This window comes from Ambystoma mexicanum, chromosome 4p, assembly GCF_040938575.1.
Source record: "Ambystoma mexicanum isolate Mex_15411 chromosome 4p, UKY_AmexF1_1, whole genome shotgun sequence".
NCBI lineage: Eukaryota > Metazoa > Chordata > Amphibia > Caudata > Ambystomatidae > Ambystoma > Ambystoma mexicanum.
The window spans coordinates 199,522,806-199,549,206 of record NC_090927.1 but is presented as its reverse complement, the minus strand read 5'-3'; the positions used below and the strand labels follow the sequence as shown (position 1 = coordinate 199,549,206).

The 26,401-nt window shown below is 45.5% G+C and overlaps 1 protein-coding gene across 1 annotated transcript in view; it reads right to left on the bottom strand.

The window, feature by feature from the left end:
- The window catches only part of FZD3 (frizzled class receptor 3), a 330,881-nt gene that overhangs the window by 12,388 nt on the left and 292,092 nt on the right, over window positions 1-26,401 (bottom strand). The window contains exon 5 of the mRNA XM_069605695.1: window positions 11,538-11,686. Coding sequence (XP_069461796.1) covers window positions 11,538-11,686 — 149 coding nt within the window. The remainder of the gene's footprint in view (window positions 1-11,537; window positions 11,687-26,401) is intronic.

The window sequence follows — 26,401 nt, the reverse complement described above, 5'->3', positions numbered from 1 at the left end:
ATTTATACTGTGGCTCTTTAGCTTAGATGTTGTAGATTAGATTTGTTCGTTTGTAATTTGTCGCTTGAAATAATAAAGTGAACGTATATTTATAAGGATAGTAGATTTCTCTGTTTAATAAAAAAAAACAATGTGGATGAGACAATGAATTAATTTTCTGTTTGACTGTAATTGTTGTCCATATGAAGTTAATGTAATATTGCAACAGGAACTATTTTGTTCTATATACCAGCTCCTGTTTGACATGGGGTTGCCCTTACATGTGATCATGTGAATGACAATCAGTCGGCCAGTAGTCTTTGAAATGGTGCAAAGCAACAGCTTTGAAGTTTCCGTGTCTTCAGTTGGCAAAATGGGTGGGAGCCTCTCCGTACCCCACTTTCTTCAAACTTTTTATATTACCGCATTCACTTATTTCAATCTATTCTACGTATTTAAGGGAACATCTGAAACATTAAAATCATTAACAAATTAATTTTAAAAATACATGGGGCAGTTAGATCTGCAGATGCACACTGCAAGGTGTGCCTGCATCTCGCGTTACACGTGCAGATTATTATTGGCAAGACCTTGATTCTTGAAGTAAGAGAGGAAATTAAAAGCAGCTGTTTGGGGCACCACCAGCGGACAGGGTGTGCAGCACCAACTTGACCATTAAAACACAGTAACTTGGACCATTAAAAGGATGTAGGCACCAAACTAGCCAACAGTTTGGGTAGGGAGGCATACATCCTTGCACAGGCCATTAAAGATAAATGATGCAACTTGGCTCTTTCAGGTAGGTTTCAGTGAATGCAAAACAAATGTGCACAGTTCACCATTGAGTTCAAGTCCGAGATCCGCAACTTTCGTGCCTGATACACTTCCTTGCCAGGCCTTTCCAAATTATAATATGTACTTTTATCCACGTTCCCAAGTATATTGGCTTGATCTTCAACTTGCTTTCCAATCATACAATGGTTCTCAGTCTCTTTTCCATACAGTTCTTGGATCTTTACACGCAGTCCTAGGGTTCCCATCTCCCTGTCCGAACTTCCGCAGCTGCTATTTGGTACTCTTTCCGGTACACGGTAGACCTGACAAAGCGCCCAGGCTTCCCAACCCTTCTGCGTGGGCTCACTGGCTTTCTATGGCGGCTTTGTGGTCCTTCACGTCCACCGGTTCTGTCCACCCCCTGCCTCAGCTAGGACTGAAGTGTCATCCGACCACAGGTCTCTGCTCTGTCTCCTTCCAGCAGCCTTCTCTGGTCATGTTGCTGCAGCAGGAAGGGTCCTCCCTCGGCCTTGCTCCGGACGGCATCTCCAGGTTCGCCGCGACTCAGCAAGACTGTCTGCTTCCTTCTCGCATCCCGACAGGCATCGGGAGTGAATTCTCCTGCTCTCCATATTGGTTTTCCACTGCCAGTTTCGAATCTCGCGGCAGTGGTCACATGTTCCCAACAATTAGTACACACACTGTTCTTTGCGGTCGTAGTAATTCTTCCTCCTCGTCCCAGTCGTCACAATGATATGTATGGTTGATACCTATAAGGATATGTATGGGTGATTGGGTCATCTTCACAGTATGCAATACATAGATTAGATGGATGTCATTATCCCTTAGAGATGGGGAGTTATACCAGGTCTCTTCTGTTGAGTCGCCCCCATTTCCCCATGTGGTCCTACCTAACCCCCCCATGTGGTCCTCCCGCAGATCGCCACCCCCTGGGTCAGAGTCCGGTAGCTTCTGCCTTCCCCTGGCCACTTGAGGGGAGACTTTCTCTGGGAAAACAGTGACGGTCTTGCTAGGTTCATCACAACCTCCTGAGAGCGTAACCAGTTGGAACTACTAAGTCGCAAAGAAACTGTATTCAGGACTGCATCACCCAAGGTGCATCAGGTTTAGAAATCCAAAAGCCAGAAGAGATTTCAGAATGTCTTTCAGGAACATCCAGAGAGACCGCCGAGTCAGCATGTGCGGACCCTCAAAGGAAAATAAACTAACTTATCCCAACTCGTAGCAGCAGTGCTTGTGAAGGATAATGCTTTTCTCTCTCCCCTGCTACTGCAGCATCTTGTGCCTCAAAACACATTGTGTATAAGCACATTATAAATAATCAATTAAGGAGATACATGCTTCTTTCCCTCCCACCAAAGTGGAAAAACACACAAAATTTGCTTCTTTGAAGGCGTAAACTAGGAGCTAAGGCAGAAGCAGATCAGCTAGCAAATACCAGATACTGCACTGGAAACAAACTGAAATAAATCCAAAATGGCAGCCTTTAAAATACTGCCTTGCCTTGGCTTGGAAGAGGAAGCCAATTATCTAATCAATTTGAAAGTTTGCCTCAGCCAACAGGAGGACATTTAAGGGCTTTAAAAATGAGGCAAGGAAGCACAGAAGTGTATCTGGTTTGGACATCACAGAGCTGGGAGCTTAAGAGAGGCATTTGTTGAGAACGCTGAAGAGCACCAGAGAAAGCGAACCCCTTGAGCCCAGAAGAGGGGCGTGTACCTGTGAGAAGATTGGTGCGCTATAGTGAGGGGTAGCCACTTGAGACTCGAAGAAAAAGACTCCTGACCCGAGAGAGGAAGAGAGAGGAAGAGCGAGCGAGAGAGGAAGAGCGAGAGCGAGAGCAAAAGAGACAGAGAGAGAGACTTTGCCAAGTTTCCTAAAGTCCTTCACTTCTTGAGGCTCTCCTTTTCTCTGTCAAAGGAAAGAAGCCCTAAAATCCAGAGATAGGCGGCAAGGTCTTGTGGGTCAGAGAAGTAAGAATAAGAGGCAAGATCTAGAAATCACCGTTCTGCCAGGAACTGTCTATATGCCTTTTTATTTGCCGTCCTTCATGGACAATTCGGCTTTGAAGGACATATTCTAGGAACCTTTAGGTTACAGCTACCCTGAAACAATTTCCATGCAATAGTGTTAAGATTTACTTTTGCTTAGTAAAACCCTTTAACTTTACTCGTGTCAGTAGCTGTGTGGCCACTAGGATTTTGACACTATGTGGGAAGCATATCGTTAAATAAATGGGTATTCAACCGAACCTTGGACAGTTACCATTTTTAGAAATGATTTCCACCTTACAGATTAGGAAGGTGAATACTTGAGGCTAACATTTTTCAAATTCCACTTTCAGTTAAAGAGGAAAATCACTATTTATAAGATAACTTGCTATTGTCTGTCTTTAATGCTACCATTAGTGGAATTAAATAAACTTTGTGAAAAAATTTACAAAGTGCGTTTTTCAAGCCTGCAACTTGAATTATGGAAACAACACTGGTTTCGGAAGAATACAAACCCATCTATCGCCCAAACACCGCTGAGCTCCAATGCAGAGTTGTAGGGAGCAGAGATGCGGACACCATGACAAAATATGGGTGCCATCATTGGCTGTGCATGAAGTATTGATACTTGAGCCCCAGAAATCGCTACGAGATATGATAAAGCCACGAGGCAGCAGAGTTCGGTCCCCGAGGAGGTGGAGTATGGAGGTTCCCGGTCGACTGTGCTCTACATGGTCGACAGTTGGGGTGTGGACGGAGCCCGTGGGACCTGTTGGACAGTGCGCAGCTGGGAGATGGGGCCAGTCACCAGGTTGCACCCGGTTGGTGTGCTGGGACTGGGCCTGCGTTGTCGCGCAGGCTGTGGGGGTCCACCCTGCAGTGAAGGGTGCTGTTGACGCTTCCAGAACTATGTGTACTGGCATTCGTATGGCTACTGAGGAACCCAAGATAAGGAAGCATTGAAGGGCCGTGAAGGGACAGAGTCCCACGGTAAGCCAGGGACAGCAAGTGATCTGAGCAGACGACGTTGTCCTGTGTGGGTGATTGCTGCAATAGGAATAGCAGACAAATCAGCCAAAGCTCCCTTTTGAGCCCTCTTCACGTCTAAGAAATCCAGGCCAGCGGGGGATGTTGCCTCGGGCTCCGGTAGGGGATGCATATGGGTGCAGTGTTGTGAACTCATTGGCAGATGCTAAACAAATGATTGCAATTAAGGGCAGGGATTGGTACATTGGATCAAAAATTGATGCTTTGACCAGTAAAATTGACATACTGCAAGTACGGCTGGATAAACATGGAGCTTGGATAGAAGAGGCTGAAAATCAGATACCAGCCCTGTAGACTACATCCGCCACGACATCTGATAAGGTTAAAAAAATTGAAAACTCTAAGGTGGTAATGGCCTAAAACGAAGATCTGGAGGGATTTTCTCTGAGAAATAACATACACCTGGTAGGGGTGCCTGAGACAAGTGCAGGGGCATATAGAAGACTTTGTGGAACAGATTTGCAGGGAGATTGTTGATCAAAATTAGCGGTCGCCTCTGTTGATAGTTGAGCAGACACCTAGAATTTGGACAAGCAGACGGATTCAAGTAGCCCCTCCGATGCTTATAGCAAGAATACTCAATTACAAGGATCACAATACGATTCTGTGGCTGTCCAGAATGAAGGGAGAACTTTTCTATGATGGGGACTGCATTCAGGTCTTTTCAGTTTTTTCTGCGGTGGTCCAGCCATCAAGGAATACATTTGCAGAGGTGAAGGCTATGCTCCGCGAGAGGAATCTCCAGTAGACAATGCTGTTTGCCACCAAGCATAGGGTGTTATAGGATGGCAATGTATGGTTTGTCACTGCCCCCGAGACAGCGTCTGTCTTCACCCCTGGGTACTGATATGCTCCCCCCGCCCCACCGAGGACAGGCTCCCACTTGAAGCTGACTATGAGAGATGGCTGATGAATACCACAAGGATATATGTGTTGTGAAGAATGTTTTCCATAGCTGACAGGACACAGTTACTTTTGTGGATGGGTGGGGCCGGGGGGGGGGGGGTTTGTATATTCTGGGTAGATTGGGGTTGCCCGGGGGGACGGCGTGAGTGTGTAGGGTAGCGGTTTGGGGTTGGTTAATTATTTTATGTTTCCTTTACAGTGGCAGGAGCATGCTGGGCGAGCCTGCATGTGGGAAGTGTGTTGGAGGCTGGTGCTGGAATGTCTGAGGGAGGTGTGCTGAAGCACTTTTGTAAGATAGGGAGGGACTAGATATGCACACTAGTGGGAATGAGTGGTGGAAGCTATCTTTGCACAATTGCCCTGCATGTTAAGCATCAGTAGAGGGACACCCCACTCCATATTATCACTTAAATTGGCTACATGGAACATCAGAGACAGTAATAATCTTTTTTATTTATTTTTTTATTTATTGTGCATTAGCCAGAATATATGACTTTTTACACTATTCTTTACATATAAAACATTTCACAAACAAAAAGAATTCCAAAAGAAAAGAACCGACAACAATACATATTTCATCTAAAAACATTTGAACCATATCAAGAAAATAAATAACGAAAAGAAATAAAGATTCATACTAAAACCTTAGTAAAAATTACAACTCTCATCCCAAATCCCCTTACTAGTTATCTAGCTTTAGATCTCTCATTAATCTAACCATTTCTGCTGTTAGGAAGGTTTCAGTACCAGAGGAAGCTCTGGACCAAAATTCCTCCATATCTAACCAGCTGATATCGTGTACAAATCTTCTCAATCTCAAAATTCTCATCTCCCTTGTACCAGTACACTTAATTACCAGATGTTTTAATGTTTGACGTTCGTTGGCATCACATTTTATACAACAGTTCCCCGATTGAATCAAGTTTCTGGCTGACTGAATTTCCAAGGTAGGTAGTAAATTAAGTCTAAACCTCAAGAAGATATCCCTGGAGTATGGATCCGGATATTTTTCCAAATATGGGGGGGAAGACTTGTCCTTTTTCTACCCATACTGGAAAACGATTGTGATAATTTTATCAACCTCATCCTTTCTCTGGTGGTCACCCAATCCCACCTTTTCAGACTCTTTCACTTTCATTGGGTTTTGGATCAACATATCTGTTGTACAGTCTGAACTGTTTAATAGCTCTTGACATTTCAGCCTTAACTTTTCAAGAAATATGTTAGTATTATCATGGAGTAGGATCGACAAATCCTTGTATAGAGAATCCTTTATAGGAACCAACAGGGACCTATAAAGGGAAATCCATTTCCACTCCAGCCACAGTAATAATCTTCATAAGGCCAGACAAATTCTGATATATATGAAACGTCATAAGATCAATGTAGTCCTCCTTCAGGAAATGCATTTGACAACTGCCTCAGAGTCTAGATTTGCTCTTCAATGGGGATTTCATAGATATTACTCGTCCAGCTCATCTTATGCCCGGGGAATGGCGATATATTTCGGGGACTCAAGAGGGTTAGGCAGTTCCACCATGGAGTCACCACACCCATGAGGGCAGTCCCTCACTGTGAAGTCCTCCCACTTTAGCCTAGGGGGAATATTGGGCAGCGGCCTCACCTCCCTAGCCTCACAGGGAAGGGCTCTCCCCCATGGGGAGAAGTGACGTAATCCCACGATTCGTCCCAGGGTGCCACTTACCTTTCTAACTGGTTATGCCCCCAACTTGGATACTCAGGCCTGTGGGTTCTTTTGGACGGCAGAAAGGAATTTGATTCAGTAGAATGGTTGTTTATGTTTGCAGTATTAGACAAGGTTCGGCTTGGAAATTGATTTGTCAACATGGGCAAGGTTTTATATGTTACCATCGGCAAGCATTATTAACAGGACATTGTCGGGCCTCCTTGAGATGGGTTAGGGGCACGCGACACGGTTGCACTGGACTGGCTATGGATCCACTGGACAATCTAATGCCAGTTATGCAGCAGCTCGAAAGGTTTGATAGATACTCTGCGTTACGTATTAATCACAGAAAATCAGTGATTCTGCCTCTGACTCACTCCCTCCCTCTGACTGATGGCACGGCCACCTTTCAAAACGATTATGGGTTTAGATGGGAAAGGGAGCACACAAGATACCATGAGATCCCGATCTACTCTTTAGAGGAAAATTACACGAGGGCTATAGATAATTTGAAATGGTTGCAGCATTAGCAGGGGCTCCAGTTGCCCTGTTTGGGAGAATTACGATCATTAAAATGGTAGTCCTCACATTTTCTTATATGTTCCTAAATGTCCCTTTGGTCGTCCTTACGAGTTTCTTCTCTCACCTCAGGAGTATTCTGGGAGGATTGATCTGGGCTGGGAAGCAGGTGCGGGTGAGGTGGGAGGAGCCGACAGCACCCTTAGATATGGGTGGTCTTGCTCTTCCGGACTCCGAGCGATATTACTATGCTTCACAAGCTCAGTTCTTGTCATACTGGTATCATCCCCCGACCTGGCAGGCTGCATGTTCACAGAGAAAGGGCCTTGGTAGGCTCGGCATTGTTGCAAACCGTAATTTTATTTGGGGTTAAGGCCAAGAGGAGTGTGTTCAATGTGGTGGCCTGCACATGCACTGCCTGGAAGGCGATTGCCCGTGTGCTGGGGGTTGGTCGCCTGTATTCGCCCTTTCTACCAGTAAGAAAAGTGGCTGGGTTGGAAATATTGCATGAAAATGCATTTATAGCTTTAGTACCCTGGCTTGGGTTATGCACATTTACGAACTTTTATTCGGAAGGTAGCTTTCTAGTATTGGAGAGTTTCAGGGATAGGGGTGGCATCTCCCCATTGGACACCTCTATGTATTTCAGACTACGGAACGAATTCTGCACCTGGTTTCCGTCATTCCCTGCACCTGCCCCCATGTTTACACTGCTGCATGATGATGTTGTTCCACAGGATCATCTGGTCTCTAGAATATATGAATGGGAATGTTCATGATCAGGGGAATGTTGACCTCAGCCGATTCTCTAGATGAAGGTGGGAGAGTGGCTTGAACCTGGAAATACAAGACGAGGAGTGGCCCTATATAATGGGACAAACCAAGAGGGCCTCGTTAAATGCTAGATGGCAGTTGATTTATTTTCAATTTTTGCACCAAATGTATCATACACCGACAAATTATCCACACGAATGTTTGTAATTGTAATTGGTTATTTATAACATGCTTAATACTCAGAGGTTTCTAAGTGCGGACCTGGGCAACAAACCTGTGTTGCTCTGCATCATCTTGCTTCCAAGGCTAGCATGTTGCCCCTGAGCTATCCTCCCAGCCTATTGTCCACGATGTGCACAGCCAGAGGCTGACTTTGCTCACCTGGCGTGGGAATGGCCAGGGATTATAATAACATTCCGGGAGACGGTATTTGAGTTGGTCAATCAAATCGCTGGAGCTGTTGAATTAAACCCCATGATGGCGTGCTTGGGATACTCCAGATCTTTACCCAGCACCTTTTGGTTGTTGCACGCGATGACCTGGTGTAGTAACAGGGCCCCATGATTCGAGAAATGGTTATCAGATATCTCCTAGTGCTGCGATTATGTAGGTCGCCACTGTTAATGTACAACCCCTAGATACATGGGCCCCATGTCAGCGCTTTCTCCAAATAGCCCTGAATGTCCCAATTTCACTTGACCACTGATGAAAACCTGTGACACGGCCGGAGGCTGTGCTGCATGGAGATGGGGTGGTGCATTCTAACTGCCCTGAATCTGTATTGTATGCTATGCCACTCGTATCGTGTTATTTGTTTTTCTTTTATGGACCGAGTTTGGTGTTATTACCGCTATAGAGCCCTTTTTGAAGTGCAGGGGCCTCCACAGGGATTTACGTAGTAATTCTTGCTGCTGTGAATCGTCCCTTTTCTTAAGGGAAACCCTCCTGCTAACTGAGTCTTTTTCCTCCTTTCTTAGGACATCTCCTGAGTGTTTCTCACGAGCAGGGTGCTTTCTTTGAGGGTCCCCATATGATTTTTCTCACTTCCTTACATAGAATATTCAGAGTTTTCTTGAAGGCCATGGATTACACATTACATGTGAAAATGTACAGGATTCTCTGTAACAAATTCATCTTAGTAATATTTACCTCACCCCATTGCCAAAGGTTCAGTCTCGATGATCTTTTAACAACGTCCTTCAATGTGTCTACTAATCTCTCTCTAAATTATCACTTAATTCATTCTGTATATCCTATGCATCTCTATTCTCATACGAAAAACCGTCCTTACAGCGGTGAAAAAACAACCTTCCAGGTGGCCGTTAAGGCATGTCTTAGTTCTCGCCATCACCTTGGTTTTCTCTAGATTTAGTTTATAGCTAGAGAATCTCCTGAACCGCTCTATTTTACATAGGACTTCTGCCAAGGATCTACCTGGATCTCTTAAGAGCAACAGGACAACTTCTGTGTACGTGCAGTGTTTACAACTACACCGCAATGAACAGAATTCCCTGAATTAGGTAATTCATCCGGATAGTGTTCGGTAGTGGGTCCAAAGATATGTCCTAAGAAAGGGAACAGTGGACATCTTTGCCTAGTCCCTCTACAGTCTGAAAATGTCTCATCATACCATTAGCCATAACACGCATGATCACGTCTTTATATAGTGTATCTACAAAGTCTATAAAACACGGTAAAGCCGTCCTTCAACCAGGACTTCAAAGAATTACCAGCATACTCACACCATTCAAGCTGATGGCCATCATTATCCCATTGGAGTTACTGTACATTTCCAACAGACCAAGTAATGTCCTGATGTTTCCAGGTCCATCCTTTTTAATAAGGCTATCGGAGATACACACGTAGTTATTTCCTTAACTTTCCTTTCCTCTGCTGAGCCAATACTATTCCACCTACCCCTAAAGAAAGTCATCAAGGCATCCCAACAAAGGCCTTGGTGCCCACTGAGTCCCAAGTATGTCTATCCCCAGGCTTTCTAGAGTGTGTTCATTTAAAAAGGAGAGAAACGTGAGTCTCCAAGTTCGTTGATTATCTGCTCCTGTTTTCTTAAGGGCAAGTCTGACACCATAGCATGATCCGAGATACAGATATCCCCAATGTCTGCATTGCTGATTCTGCTCACACAAGCTTCCGATAAATGGATATAGTCTATCCTTGAGTAGCTGTGGTAGGCGCACCAGAGTGCAGGGCCTCCCACGAGACTACGTAGAGGGAAGCATACCTCTAATGTCCTCGGCTGTCTCGCGAAGACATCCTCTCCTTGTCAGCTGGCCGGCAGGGGCTACATTCCATATGCCCTTTCGGCTGGAACTGCCTTCAAAACCAGAGCTCCATTTCCGGGCTTGCCAGTGACATTGGTCCACAGGCCCAAATACAAAGTAAACCTGAAAAATATAGTGTCAAGCACGCTGTGAATATCAATACACTCAATCCAGCAATTTAACTTAGGGGGCCTTGCTGCTTTAATAGATCTCAAGTCAATGTCACAATTGCACAACGTTATGAAAAAGAGGGACAAGCCACAGTGGCATCGATTACCTCCACAGGTCTGAAACAAAAGCTGGTTCTTTGAAAAGGCAATTTGGGACGACCATACATCACCAGCAGCAGAGATTGGCCCCGGGTTGGAGGAGCTAAAGTGGTACTAAACTAGAGGCAACATTAAAACTTAGGAGGCTCGGAGTGAAAACATGCATGGGCATTCTGAGAGAGGTGGGTGCTGCCTGGTTTCAAGATGTAGCCAGAATGGGAGCTGCACATTACCTGGGCCATCTCACCTCTCTGGAGTACCTCTCTCAATCGTTGTCTGGCAATGTGCGAGCATCATCTTCACACCTCGTAATACAAGTTTGATTGGCAACAGCATGCATTCTTTTTCTACATAAGCATGCTTTTAGAAATGTATCCTCGTTATCACATGTCTCTGCACTAGCAGCAAATCTACACTGAGAGGGCAGACATTTTGAAGTGGTGTAGGCTAGGTAAGAATGGCTAGGTAAGAATGTCCTTCCAGTATCTTACCTCGATGTTGGGAACTTAAAGCTATTCAATCTTTAGTGTCCACGATACGAAATATATAAAGTCTATGGCCCTCATCCAGTCTTGCCTGCTACATCAACCCATGCAAATTAAAAGGCCAGCGTAACAATTAAGTACCGACGGTCAGTTGTAGCACATCTCTAAAAAGTGTAACTGAAGGATAGCCTGACAATCTACATCCTACTGCACTGGGCTACATCCTGTAACATTATAACCTTGGATACTGTAAAGCTACTGTCCAGTAACGTGTTTTAGAGCTTGAATGCATCAATGCATGTCATAATCAGGATATGCTCCGCACAGTTTTAAAGCGTGCACCACACAGGACCTTTTTTGACGTGTTCTCGTGGGTGTGATAGATGAGTGGACGTTTTAATAAAGAAATACAACTGAATTAGTAAGCAGATAGCAGAAAACAAATACTTTTGCTAAAGACCAGTTAAAGTAAATGAGATAAATCCTTATACACTTGTCATGTAATGAAAAGGGAAGCAAAGACCCTCTGTGGGGCTACTACTTCTTGTGGGTACCGGTCAAGGGAATGGAGAGAAGAAGTCCTCTAGGTGGGAAGGAACAGATGCGTTCATCTGATGGGACACAATGTACTATACTTACTATACAGCTAGCAGATGGATGCTCTGCTGCAGCCTCTGCACCGCTTTGTGGGGACAGCTGGGCAAGATACCAAATTAAGTTCTCCATTCTCCATGGGACTAAGAGACAGCTTTTACCCCTGCCTTCACAATCTCATCTTTTACTCCAAACAAAGGAATACTCACTCTTTCTTCTTGCGTCCATGAAAAAAGCTGGCCCATTCAAAGCAGGTCTTTTTGCTTCCAACCCAGAACACGGATGGAATTCCCACGATCAAACCCATGAGGTACTTCATCAGGAAGAGGGTGAGGTCAGGCCGACTTGTCTGAGTGACCTATAGAAACAGAAAAAAACGTAGATTTAGAAACGGCTATGGTTGGTGCTTCAGTTTATATACTACATAGAGACTGCTGTAAGCAGTGCAATCCAGGCCCTTCCAGGGCAGCTAACGCTTCAAATGGAGAGTTAAGGAACAACAGGCTGGTGGAACCGAAGCCATATAGAGGAAGGACAATCCCTCAGAAGATGGGGTCCGTAAGGGCACTTAGCATAGACCTACAGCCGAAGCACTTTCACAAGATACAATAGGCAGGGGAAGAAAAGTGGGAGAGAGCAAAGACGTGTCAGACTGGCATATTCATTAGCATTTGGGATTACTGACCTGGAAGTCCGTCAATAACACAAGTTGTCAGTTAAATTGCTTAGAACAGTGACCTCGTTACAATGCTCACTCAACGCATGAGATCTCTGTACTGCAACCAGATTTTGTTTTTAGTCATTTTCCTTCCAGCCTATGCTGTGGCTCAACCCACGCTTCACATAAGGGGAGGGGTCAACCTACAGTCTTCTTGATATTTTTTTACTTATACATTTTGTTGTAAGGGCAGTCAACCTGGGTGCCTGAAACATCCCAGAGAAATTGAAGTGCAGGATTTAGAATTGTGAGGGCAGACAGACGCTGAAGGCTGCAATGGGCTTGGCTGGGCCCAACTCTACAGAGGACAGAGCAGCAAGGTTCTGCCAGCCTAGAGCAGTAGTGGTATCAGTGGAGACAAGAAGCTGCAATAGCTCCAGCACCTGTGCAAAGTGACACTGCTAACGTCAGCGGGAGTGCCCTGGCTGTGCACAGAGTGACATGCACGCAAAGCGGAGCTGCTCAGGTATATGCTTGTGTGCGGGAAGCGGTGATACGAGGCCAAAATCTGGCGGCGTGGGAGGGCCACAGAATAAAGGGACCCGGAGCGGTCACACTCTTTCCTGGTCCTCTCCCCTAGAGGCACAGGGCAAGCCACAGCTGCCAATACATCATCCACCTGCAGGAGGGACACGAGATCTCACTCTCCCTTCTGTAGGGTAACAAGAATAAATCCAATAGATGCCAGCTGACCCGCAGTTCAGAGGAGAATTTTGCAACACATTTTCATGATAACTCCGCACACAATATATGCCAGAACTGCCGCTGTAAAGCACACAATCATGATGCCTTTTCCAGAAAAATATATCATCATGGACAGGGTTGAACACTTTTATAATACTGGTGTCTACACTGTCATCACGGCCACTGAAAAAGGATTTTATGATACGGGTGCCGCCAGTGCATATCGGCATTGCAACTTTAAACCACTTTCACGATGCTGGTGAACAGAACATCCCAATTCACACACTGTCACATACAGACATGCGCAGATACCTGCATCTCAACGTCTCACAAACAAACACCATTTTAGTTTTTTTGTTTTACTTGAGTTTGGTCCAGTCCTTCTGATGCTGCACCTATAGGAACGCACCGCGCCAGAAACCACTCCTGGAACCAGGAACCTTCAGGGAAACATGCTTCAGAGCCCTGGGTAAGCAGACTTTGCATTTGTCGGGGGCTCTGAAAATGGAATGCCCTGACGCTTCTTACTTGACCACAATGAAAGAAAGCTGCACAGGAGCCCGCCCATCTCTCTGCAGGGACCCAGCCATGCTTGGCTGGGAAAACTGTATGCCCCAGGCAGACACGCCCATAGGGCATGTGCTACTTCTCATGATTCCATAGCGAGAGATAAGTCATCTGTACGCTGCTCTCACACTACTTTTGCTGGCACCTCCATAATGAGCTGGTGGGTGGCAAGTCGACTCCTAGCCAGCCATTAGTGTACAGCACCCCCTCACCCCCCACCCGCCCTCCTCCCTCCTTAAATACAGAAGTAGAAGTGATGATGCAAAGAGCAAATATGGCAGAGGATATAAAATCCAGATTGCTCAAGCATGCCCAGGGTGAGGCTGATGAAGAGAAAGGGATGTCCAAAGGCATATTTCAAAAGAAAAACACTCGCCGATTTTGAAATTCGTTTGGAGCAATCGCAGGTTCCCAGGGAAAACTGAGTAAGAGGATGATGGAGACTTCCCCCGGGGCTACGATTCTCCTACAGCAGGGAAAATACCAGTTCTGAGAATAAAATCGGCCGAGAACAGGGAATGGAAAGACTAGGAGCACATGATCCTTACCAAATGCCCAATGAAAAGTTACCCAGTACAAGGAGCGGATGGCCGAAGGTCTGAAATGGTACACATGCACTCTTACGTCAAGCATGGCCGAGAGATCGTCAGTGAAGGCTGAGGACATGGTACCAAAGGATAACACAGAGAAAAGGGTGGGTAACACTTTAATGGAAACCTTTTCAAGTGCCAATCTATCACTCTGTATTACAATCCGCAAAGTTTACCTTGCGCAATCTGTGCTGAAAGACCATGAGTCGCTACTCTCTTAAGACGAAATGGGAGGACTTTGTTGCAAGGAAGGGCACAAAACGCACTGTTGCCAGGCTCAACAAATGGGTGAGGTTGGTCAACTTCAAAGTGCACTAATAGCCAGGGGCCCAACCGCCCCTAGTAATTCAGTAAAATAGGTTGCAGCATCAGGAGCAGAAGCCATAGGGAGTCCCAGTGATTGCCTTTTGTAAGGTAGCAAAATGAGCATCCCAGTCTACATTCACCTCTCACTACCCGGTGTAAGTAGGTGCTTGCAGAGAAAGGAGGGTGGGTAGTACCATCTTGGAGGAACTATAATATCAAAACCCTGCACAGGGAATGTAACAAAAGAACTGTATGGCACCCCAAAGTACTTGGGAGGCTAATCCTGTAACCTGTCGCATGTGCATCGACGCAGGTAACAACTCTACAAGGAAAGCGCACAGGGTCACAACTAATAACACTTCAGAAATTTGAAAAACGAGAAGGTGAATTGGTCAGTTTAGAAATCCCGCAATTCATCTTCAAGGTTAGCCACTTCATGAGTATCATCTACGTGAATAGTATGAACTGCATCGCACATTAACGGGATCTGAGATTGTGCAACATCTTAGGGAGATCCATCTTTAGCTGTCAACTCACATGCATGCCCTCATTTTGATTAGGCTGGTAAAGCCAGTGCAATGGACATGGACTGCACCAGTAGCCGCTTATGAACTCCACCATGGGGGCTTTTTGCCTTTTAGTACATGGGATGAAGAGTCGTGCCAGGTCTTGTCTGGGCCCCCATAACATTATCCACCACAGGCAGAAAATGCACTTGTCCCCACCTTGCAGGCATGGCAGTTAACCATATTGGCAACTATGATGCAAAAATACGGCGGCCGTCATTACACAGGATCTCAATGAATTCTGCCTGCTTTCTTGTGGCGTAAAAAAGCAGCAGAATCCATATGTATCCCATCCTCTTACTCTGCATCAGAATCTGGTGCAGGCAGAGCAGCTGGCAGTAACTGCACAGAGCAGGTGAATTCTCAAAGCAGATTGCCCGCTCTCTGCCCCACGCCGTCTGTGCTCGTCTCTGCACGTTTCACCATAGAGTCAATTTGCTGGCTGGACCAGAAAGGGGAGGAGGTTGGCTGATACTAGGAAGGTTTATTTTCTGCTAGGCCATTTTCATGTAATTAACTCCTGCAGTACTGAGTGGCCATCCCCACCAAATAATGATATTTAAGACACTGCTGTAGATTTTGTGTGGAGTCGAATCAGTACATTCTTTCAAAGAAATGTCGAGATAGATTAAAGTCCTGTTTTATGCAGAATCTCTTCAGTGATACTTCGAGAAGCATCATGAATTTCACATTCCATTCTTAGTTCAAATGTATCACAAGTCTCTCCCATTTATCCGTGATGGCATGCTTCATTAATAGCTGAACACCTTTTATAGATATATGTGTTGTTGCCAAAACATGAATAGGTAATTGTCATAAAGATGAAACCTATGCCAATGTCTTGCATGCATCAGAGTAGCAAGATGTAATCTAGAGAACACTGCCAATGTCCTGCGCCCAAACTTGATCATACAGAAACAGTCATGTGCAAACCGTATCTCGAATGAACCCATAGCAAACAATTGCATCTGTAGTTCATACTCTTTTTGGGGATATTAAAAAAGAATACTGAAAATACAACGGGGATTTAACTAGCAAAGAAAGAAGCTTTGCCTGGGCGGTAAGGATTGGACGTCGCAACAGAAGGAATGTTGGTGCGAGAAGGAGATGTGCACAAAACCCATCTGTGGGGTTATTGGGTGGCATTTCATTTGGAGAATTTTTGTTATCAGAATAATTGTGGTGTTATTCTTCATTGCACCAACAACCTGATTATATGCTGAAACCTTAACTGTTCATTCAACTCAAGGGTATTGGCAGCATCTTGGATGTGTATTTTGTGAAAGGGCCTAAATTATATGAAAATAATTTGCCAACAACTAGTGTTCGTAGTTTGCAGACACATTTATTGCTGCTTTTTTGTTTGGGTTAAATTAGTTTGGACAGAGTAAAGTAATGTGCATGAAATCAAGAGGTGCCCCACAGAGCTGTATTATTGAATTAAGTCATCGTAATCTTACGCGCATTATTGTTAAGTGGAGCCAGAGTGATGTGAGATATCCCTCTCCCTTTCCTTCTCCCTCCCTCCCTTGCTGTAAGTCACTGGGTGGAGAGCTGGGACAGCAAGAAGCTTTGGCATCTAGTGCAAGTGGGCCTCATTTTGATGCAATGACGACATAGGTCTCCAATGCAGTGTGCGGTCTTTATTAGGTATGAAGGACTGGATGCTCTGAAGTCTTGTCTGGTCTGGTGCGGAGCTCCGGGCGAGTTGCGGTATGAAGGACTGGATTCTCAGAAGCCTTCCCTGGTGTGGAGCAGCAGGCACTGCAGTCTTCATTGGGTATGGAGGACTGGATGCTCTAAAACCGTGTCTGGTGTGGAGCAGCAGGCACTGCGGGCGAGTGTAGGTATGAAGGACTGGATGCTCCGAAGTCTTTCCTGGTGTGGAGCAGCAGGCACTGCGGGCGAGTGTAGGTATGAAGGACTGGATGCTCCGAAGTCTTGCCTGGTGTGGAGCAGCAGGCACTGCGGGCGAGTGTAGGTATGAAGGACTGGATGCTCCGAAGTCTTGCCTGGTGTGGAGCAGCAGGCACTGCGGGCGAGTGTAGGCATGAAGGACTGGATGCTCTGAAGCCTTCTCTGGTTTGGAGCAGCAGGCACTGCGGGCGAGTGTAGGTATGAAGGACTGGATGCTCTGAAGCCTCGTCTGGTGTGGAGCAGCAGGCACTGCGGGCGAGTGTAGGTATGAAGGACTGGACGCTCCGAAACCTTGTCTGGTGTTATTGCTATTGTTATTTTGCACTTATATAGCGCCTTATATACCATTGGTATGGTCTGAAGGCGCTGGTAGGTTGAAGGCCCTTGGGAACCGCAGTTCAGATCAGTAGAGAGAGTAGGGAGAGTCAAAAGGTGCGTGCGAGCACCGGATATGTGTGCAGCTCGTGCGGTACTTGTGTAATAGCTGCTTCTTATCGGTAGGTGTGGTGGTTGAGAGATCAGGAGAATGTGTTCGTTCTGGCAGGATTTATCCGGAACGGATGTGGCTGCGTTAGGCCTGAGGAAAACGCCTGGCTGGGGGTGTGAGACCAGCAGTGTTTACATAGAATGATGTGGAGTAAGCGGCGGATGTTCGTATGAGAACAGTTATACCGAATGGTGTCATAGTATCTCTGTATTCTAGTTGAGTGGTGATGTAAAGGAGAGAGTAAGCGTGGTGGTGTGATATGATGGGTTGTATGCTTTTTCAATGTGCAAACTTCTAAATGCAACTTTCCCATAGAGGCTACTGGGCGAAACTTCTAAGTACAATTTTCCACACAGAGGCAATTGGGTACACTTCTAAATTCAATTTATCAGAGAGGGTATTTGGTACACTTCTAAATGTAACTCTCACAGAGGCTATTGGGTACACTTCTAAATGCAATTTTCACGGAGCATCTACTGGGCACACTTCTAAATTCAAGTTTTCAGAGAGGCTATTGGTCAAACTTCTAAATGCAACTTTCCAGAGTGTCTATTGGATTCACTTCTATAATCAACTTTCACAGATGCTATTGGTAGCACTTCTAGATACAACTTTCAAAGCGTGGCTATTGGGCATACTTTCTAAGTGCGGCTTTCACAGAGGATATTGGGCCCATATCTAAATTCAATTTTCCACAGAGAGGCTATTGGGCGCACTATTAAAATCAATTTTCCAGTGAGGCTATTGGGAACATTTCTAAATTCAATTTACCAGAGGGGCTATTGGGCACACTTCTAAATGTAACTCTCACAGAGGTTATTGGGTACACTACTAAATTTACAGCGAGCTTATTGGGCAGCAGGCACTGTGGAGCAGCAGGCACTGCGGGCGAGTGTAGGTATGAAGGACTGGATGCTCTGAAGCCTTGTCTGGTGTGGAGCAGCAGGCACTGCGGGCGAGTGTAGGTATGAAGGACTGGATGCTCTGAAGCCTCGTCTGGTGTGGAGCAGCAGGCACTGCGGGCGAGTGTAGGTATGAAGGACTGGATGCTCTGAAGCCTCGTCTGGTGTGGAGCAGCAGGCACTGCGGACGAGTGTAGGTATGAAGGACTGGACGCTCTGAAGCCTCGTCTGGTGTGGAGCAGCAGGCACTGCGGGCGAGTGTAGGTATGAAGGACTGGACGCTCTGAAGCCTCGTCTGGTGTGGAGCAGCAGGCACTGCGGGCGAGTGTAGGTATGAAGGACTGGACGCTCTGAAGCCTCGTCTGGTGTGGAGCAGCAGGCACTGCGGGCGAGTGTAGGTATGAAGGACTGGACGCTCTGAAGCCTCGTCTGGTGTGGAGCAGCAGGCACTGCGAGCGAGTGTGGGTATGAAGGACTGGACGCTCTGAAGCCTCGTCTGGTGTGGAGCAGCAGGCACTGCGGACGAGTGTAAGTATGAAGGACTGGACGCTCTGAAGCCTTGTCTGGTGTGGAGCAGCAGGCACTGCGGGCGAGTGTAGGTATGAAGGACTGGACGCTCTGAATCCTCGTCTGGTGTGGAGCAGCAGGCACTGCGGGCGAGTGTAGGTATGAAGGACTGGATGCTCTGAAGCCTTGGTCGGTGTGGAGCAGCAGGCACTGTGGGCGAGTGTAGGTATGAAGCACTGGATGCTGTGACGTTTTACCTGGTGTGGAGCAGCAGGAAAGTGGGCGAGTGTAGGCATGAAGGACTGGATGCTCTGAAGCCTTGTCTGGTGTGGAGCAGCAGGCACTGTGGGCGAGTGTAGGTATGAAGGACTGGATGCTCTGAAGCCTTGTCTGGTGTGGAGCAGCAGGCACTGCGGGCGAGTGTAGGTATGAAGGACTGGACGCTCTGAAGCCTTGTCTGGTGTGGTGCAGAAGGCAATGCGTGTGAGTGATGCTGTGAGGCCTTATGCATTCCATTTAGCAGAGACACAATACTTTCCTGTCACCCATACACCACTTGTCCCAGCCTGGGCTTCATTTAATAAGGGTGGTCATGCTGGAAATTGCAGCATTTTCTCAATTCATGCGAACTACTTGGGTTACCAAACATGATAATCATTTGTTAAATGAAAGCTTAAACTCAGAAAGGTGGTGTCAGCCTGAACCTGTGTCACCCGGCCCCTGTAACTGTAGGGGCATCAATCCAGGTGCAGGGTGCCATTTCAGGAAGTGCATCACAGACTGCAGAGCGAGTTGCCCCAAGGCTTTCATCCTACAGCACCTCAGGAATATGCTTTTACGGTGAACTGTCCAGTGCAGTTAAGATCTCTTATTCGTTCCCATGAATTGGATTAGTATTCTTATTTTTTCCATAGCATTCTGAACTTGTCTTAATCATCTAATTTTGAATGCAGTACTAATTCCCACGATACATGATGAAATTCAGTACTGGATGCGCTAATCAGGGAATGGTTGAGAACAACTTCGGAGCTATTTGGGGAACGCTGCTGATTGATGTGAAGCCTTGTTCTGTCTCAAAACAGGACTTCAAAAAATGCTGCAGAGCCTTGCAGCTGCCCAAACACATTTGTACTACGCAGACTGGGGTGCTGCTACTGGGTCTTCCAGCCACAAAACAGACTTGGCAATCATAGCAGTCACTTCCCCTCAGCTCTTTAGAGGTCTCCTCGCCTAATGCAGGGGAGTCCAGGGGAAGGATTGGGGGGCCCCTTCTGCACTACTGCTCCTCCACCTCCCCCCACTCTTCATAAACCACCTACTGCCGGACTACCTCTTTGCCATAACTTTGTTTACTGAAGCGGCCACTTGTTTATATTACCCTCTACACTGCAGGCACTCCCAGGAGTACCTGCAAATCATCGCTAGACAGCACAACAGAATAAGTATTAGGTCAACCAGGCTCTTCAGCTCTCCTCAATTTCAATCCCTCACATAGCAAATAAACATCCACAAGGTCACTTGTCCACTGCGTCAAGCACAATGAAAATGGCACTCGTCCTTGCAATTTGAGTGGTGGTGAATTGTGCAAGGCCCGCAACTGGCCCTAGGTCATGCTCAGTCTTACAATATGATATGGCATTTGTAACGCGCCTATACACAAGTGTTTCACTATCACTCGAGCTTACCATTTCCTAACAGAATATACTGCCCAACAATCACTAGTCGGATCAGTTTGAAAGGAGGACCTTTTTTTTTTTCTTTCTTTGGTACAAACAATACTACTAAAAAGTAGAAAACATGAAAAATGTTTCTAGAATTACCTTTAAAGGTGGATCAATATACAAAGAAACTGCAACTTGGAGCGAGAAACTGTTTGCAAGAACGGTATACATTTGTGCGAACTCAAATAAATCTAATAATGCACATGTTTATGGGCCCTAGGGGCTGCAGTAATGCAGCAATTTGGGTCTAGTTAGTAGCAATACCCGCATTAGTCTCCCAGAATGTTAGAATCTGTGGGAATTCTATCTAATAAAAGGTTTGAACTAAAAAAGAAAATCGCCTATACTCAAGACTAGCATTCCCTTTCCTCCATCTTCCTCCACCCCGGTCCCTCTTCTCCGCGGTCCCTGCTTTCCATTACTGCATCGCTCCTTTCCTGTCCTTGATCTCCACCTGTCCACTTTGCTGCTTACATTTAGCTGAAAAACATGAACAGAGCGTCAAATTTCCTTTTCTTTTTGGCTTAGCTCCTTCTCTAATAAACATAGAAATTACCCTGATTTGTTCTGAAATATAATTCAGTGTTTATTGCACGAGCAGTTCGAAGTTAATTGTTCTTGAGATCAAATCTTTAAAAGAATATATTAATGAAGCAAAATGCTTAGATGTTCACATACACATTTATAAACTTCCAGGCCTTTTTTTTTTTTTTACAAACCATATGACCACTGCACAGCCTCACACACGCATGGACCAACCCCCAAGATGGCTACCACAGCCCTGTAAGGCCAGTTGCACGATCACAGGGCAACACAAAAACCCAGAGCTGCCCTATCCAATACATGTCAACACATTTCTGTCTCCTCCCTTCGCAAGATCGGTCAGTAGCACACACTTCCCCCCCCAGGAAAGTAGGATCACCAGCGGGTCAGTGCAAGGACACCACGTCTGCTTTCACACTGGTCACTGCACAGGGTGACCCACCTATCAAATCAAATTAAATTGCAAATGGAGGGGTACAAAGGAGCCAAGCTGTATGTATGTTATTCATAAAGCGTAAACCTAGCTGGGAAGCAAGGACGGTGAGGAAGAGGCAATAGGGGAAGGGGAGTACACCACCCAAAGTGATTAGTGGGGAGCACAGAGTGCGATATATTGCACGCTCAGAGCAGCAAAAAAAGTAGGCAGATCTTCTGCTTTGCCTTTATATCCTGAAGACTCCTCTGATGACATCCTTTGTGCTCCATTTAGAGGTTATGCATAATCTAGGCAGCCAGCTGTAGACACGTAATGATTCTCTACCCACGGATAGCACAGAATCTGAATGCAACAGCAACATTTTAGCTGAAACAAGTTACTAAATCAATTTCTCATGTAATCCACATGGTCAGCTTTCATGACAGAGAATGCTTTAAAGTTCAATTTAACAGGTCATCTCAATCTCCCAACCAAAACGAACGGGGGACTTGGTGCCTTAACAGGGCGCATTTCTGACATACGGATGATTACTCATATCTTGGAGTAGGATTTACTCAGAAGCTTCGTTTTAGTAAATTCTCATCAAGTAAAGCGCCGTTTTTACCTTCAGTGAATAAAGCAATACCAAACTAAAACAGTTTTAAAAGCAAATCGGTTTGAAAAAGAGAAGCATCCGTTTAAAAAGGATCAGCAATGCCAGAGGTGGTTCAGCTGGTTTCTAAGTCTTAAGCAAGATGTTGCAGAGATGCTCGGAGAGAAATTCCCTTCTTTCGATATATGCGCCCATGAAGGAAAGGCTAAACAAAAACGTCGAGAGGTGGAAAAAAACGAAACTAGAAGATTACCAGTAAATTTTAGTTTCACAGAAGATGCAAAACTCTACCTCAACCATGGAGCACTATTAGAAGCAGCAATGTAATGCAATATGGCATCTGTATAGCACCCATTCCCATTGGTATGGCCTCAAAGCGCTGCAAGTGAACGTCCTCAGTGGACCAAGGTCCGCGATATGGGAGAATCGTCAGAGGAGTTTAGAATGTGTGTGTGCACTTTAGCCAATTCGAAGGTAGGTAGGGGTGGCCATGTCCCTGTGAGCGACCCATGTCGAGCTGACTTGTGAATGGCTGCTTTGAGTTTGTAGGGTGGGTACAAGAGTCCAGGAGACGGATTATGTGTCCAGCTAGACCACATTTTGTCGTGGTACTTAGCTGCATTCTAATGGCAGAGGTGTTGTGCGATTTGTCCTCAAGCAGAGTATGATTGCAGATGCATGCGGGTGGGTGGGTGGCTGTGCCTACAGCTATCTTCCACCGAAATTGAATGGCTTACCCACCCAGGGATCTTGGCCGGTTTCTTGTTTCGTTGACGTTGCGTGGGTCCTGTTCTGCAGTCTGCTGGAGTCTTTTCTCGGAGTTGCTCAAAATATTTTATGAGGGACTAATTGATGCCCCCAGCCTATCTGACAAAGAGTTAAAATCCCCAGGGGCGGAGTGGGTTTTGTCAGGGCGCAGGAGGATAAGCTAGGTCTTCCGGAAGGCAAGGGGAACCTCCAAGTGGAAGATACCAAGGGGAGCCTTGTTCCATATTGTGGGTTCTTGGACGGAAAAGGAGGATCCCCTATTCTGGTCGAATTGAAGGGAGGAATGACAAGTAGGAGTGCGGTGCCTGATCCCAGGTTTCTATTAGTAGTGCAAAAGCATAGAAAAGAACGGTATTAAGCTGGAATTGCTCTTACATTTTACTGCACCATGCATCTACACCCATCTGAATTGCCAAGCCAATAAATGTAATGTTTTTTGCACCTTAAATGAAAATATGTTTCGCAAGGCTGGCACCTGCTCTTCCTCAGGCCTAGACTGGCCTATAGGCCAATACCTTATTGGGGATGCCCATACCGACTGGTGGGAGCCCATATTGTGGGCCTGTGTGTTGAGTTAGTGCAGCTGGCAGCTTGGACCAATGTGAATGACCAAATAAGATTTCAAATGCATCATTTGCAACACATTTTTACCAAACGTACACCGATTTTTCAATGGAACACAGAACTATTTTTTGTCCCAGTCCAATCGAGCTCCTCTACCACAACAGTAGATTAGAGGCACCATGAAGGGACACCACAATTTGTCCAGTATAATTGTAACCAACAGACCTTCTTCTTGAGGTCTTTGATTAGGGTGGTCTTTTGGGCACCCTTCGCTAATTAAGATCCCCTACTTCAGTGTATTGATTCTGCATATTCACAATAAATCACTTTCCCTCTTAAGAATTCTCATGCTAGCACATAGCGCAAAATCAACGTCCAGCCATCACCATGACGCGCCAACCCAGAGGATGCCAATGAATGCCTTCCGCATTCTAAGGTCAGATCACATCCCTACCTCGGGAGATTGATTTACACATTCACAATAAATCACTCACCCTCAGTTATGAGTTCTAATGCTTGCGCAGAGGGCGGAAGCAGAGCCCCGCCATCACTACGTTGCAGCGACCCAGAGGATGCCGATTAATGCCTTCCGCATTCTATGGCCAGATAGCAATCAGCAAAATGTAACTGAATCGCTCGCAGAAACGCTGTTTATGAGAATATCATATCACCCGCTACTCACTTCCTTTTCAGCCTGCGGTGTGGCAGGCCCACCCTTCGCGAAGTTTAAGAGAGCCTCAGGAGAACACAAAAAACACTACCTCTTGGGTGAGGTGAAGGTCTCAAATATCACTCGCACATTTGGCTACAGAAACCTTCCTCGTGGAGAAAGCATTTGATTCCGACCTCGTGTTTTATTTTTTATTGTTACCCATACACAAATCTAATTAAGTTAAAGGAGGGTGATGCAATCCATTTTTTTCAGCAAATGTGACTGGCTGACCTTTACTTCAACCAAATAAATCCGAGAGTTTACCCTGTCTGCACCTATTAAATGAGAAATATTTACTGTCTGCTGCTGAGAACACATCTCTTTGTTTACTTTAAGGTGGGACTCATTTAGCATTGATGTTGGAGTCTCTGAAGCAACTAACCACAAATGGCTGAAAATCCAGGACATTCGTCATTTTTATGGTCAAACAGTGATCAAGCATATATACCCTTTTAAATAAACTTCAGTGGTTTAAAAAATGATTCGTTATAACGAATTAAGTGTAACTTTAAAAATGATATCAAATAATGTTTGTCCATTTACAAACCCAATTGTTAACATAACATAACTATCCCGAACAGTTCATTATAAAGGTAGTTGGCTATATAGAGGTACGATGAACAAGTGGACTACCGTCAAAAAACATCAATATGACTTAGAGTATCATTAATGCAGAGGTAAACCTGTCTAATTGCAGCTACCAACAGGGCATAAAAGCCACTCGCCCTCCGTCCCCCGCATGAATGCCAGTCCTCCACATGTACACAGCACAATGTTTCATACCTGCCAAGAGTGATGCCGCTCGCCTGTGACTAGAAGCAAGCAAACATTTTGAGGATGAATATATGGGGTCACGTACGGTCTATAACAGAGAGGCCTTCTCATGCTAGTCCTCCTTAAAAAAACCTTTTTTTTGCGATTTCCCACTCTCAATCTTATGTTCTGCTACTAGGTCTTGCTTTAGCCATTTGTCTGGCATCTGGAACCATTGGATTCAGCCAGTAAAAGGTGGGTTAGTTGAAGCAGGCAAAGTAGAAACCGATATTAGATTGTCTGTGTGAGGCAGGCCACGTTTTATTGTTATTGGTGTTTAAGACCAGTCACCTTCGCGCCAGACACTCAGAGGTGCCAGGAGATTTTTTCTCACTTAATACCTGGCGAAATCTGGAGCAGGCAGAACCCGTCTGTCGCACTTGGCACAGTGTCACCCCGCTCCAGAATTCGGCAGGTATTAAGATAAATATTCTCCTGACAACTCTGAGTGTGTGGTGCGAAGTGTCTGGTCTTCAACAGCAATCCCGATTTCCTAACCAGAAACAGTGGGGTACTGTTTCTATTAGACCTGCTACACACGCAGCAGGGCAGTCCCCCAGTTGTACTGCTCCCTTTATTGTTTCCTGCCGCGCTTTGCCGCGAGTCACTTCAGCAAGCTGAAGCCCGACTCGCTCATTTCCACTGTAAACAGCTACTGGTTAAACTATAGTTGCTGGGTTCCTGACATCACCCTGCGCTCACCATTCTGTTATTACACGGGTTTGAGGCTGTCGCATCCTGGGTAAACTAAGGTCTCCCCATACCTTACTCTTAGACAATCATTTCAAGAATGGTTCGCCTGCCTCTCAAATTACAATAAGATGAAGATCATTTTGGATAATGTAATCTTTAACAGCCCTTATGTGTGACACGTCCTCTTCAAAACAGAGCTTTATTGAGACATTCTATTTACTACAGTTGCACAAGTAAACACAAGCAAACATCACAGCAATAACAATTGCATTTAAACCCAAATTAAATGAATCATGAAAAATAATAATGAAACTAAAACTCCAACCAGCCACATCATCCCATTTTACGAAATCACAGTTTACACTTTAATCGTGCCCCCATCAAACACCCTTTTCCTTCTCCAACTTACATCGATGCATGCATATTTCTGTGTGGGACCTACACTCTTTTCCAAAATAGAATTTTCGATTAAAACCTCAAACATCACTTCCCACTCCCCTGCCTAGTCCTTTGCTTTGAAAATATATTTCACACTCTTGACGTTATGAGAGAAGACGTCCAAATCTGTCTGCTATGAAAAAAAAGCAGTTATTTAAAAAAAAAAAAAAAGAAAAAAAATTTAAAACTTGGCATACAGCAAATAGCATATGGTATACAACCATTACATGTGATGGCAAGGTGTCAACAAGTGAAATTGCATATCAACAGCACAATATAACATACAATATGCAGTTTGAACATAAACCAGATCGGTCACTTGATTTTTAGTATCAGGATGGCCTGGACCCGACCATCTATTTATTACACGCCAGAAACGCCCGGAATGGCTCCCAAATGTCCTTCGGTCTGCTCCCCATTGTTACGATGGCCACATATGCCCCCTCTCTGTCATTGTTATAGGTTAAGTCTCTCAGCCATTCCGAATGCGGTGGAGGATGCTTAGACTGCCAATACCTGAGAATACACTTTTTGGCCACAATGCAGGAT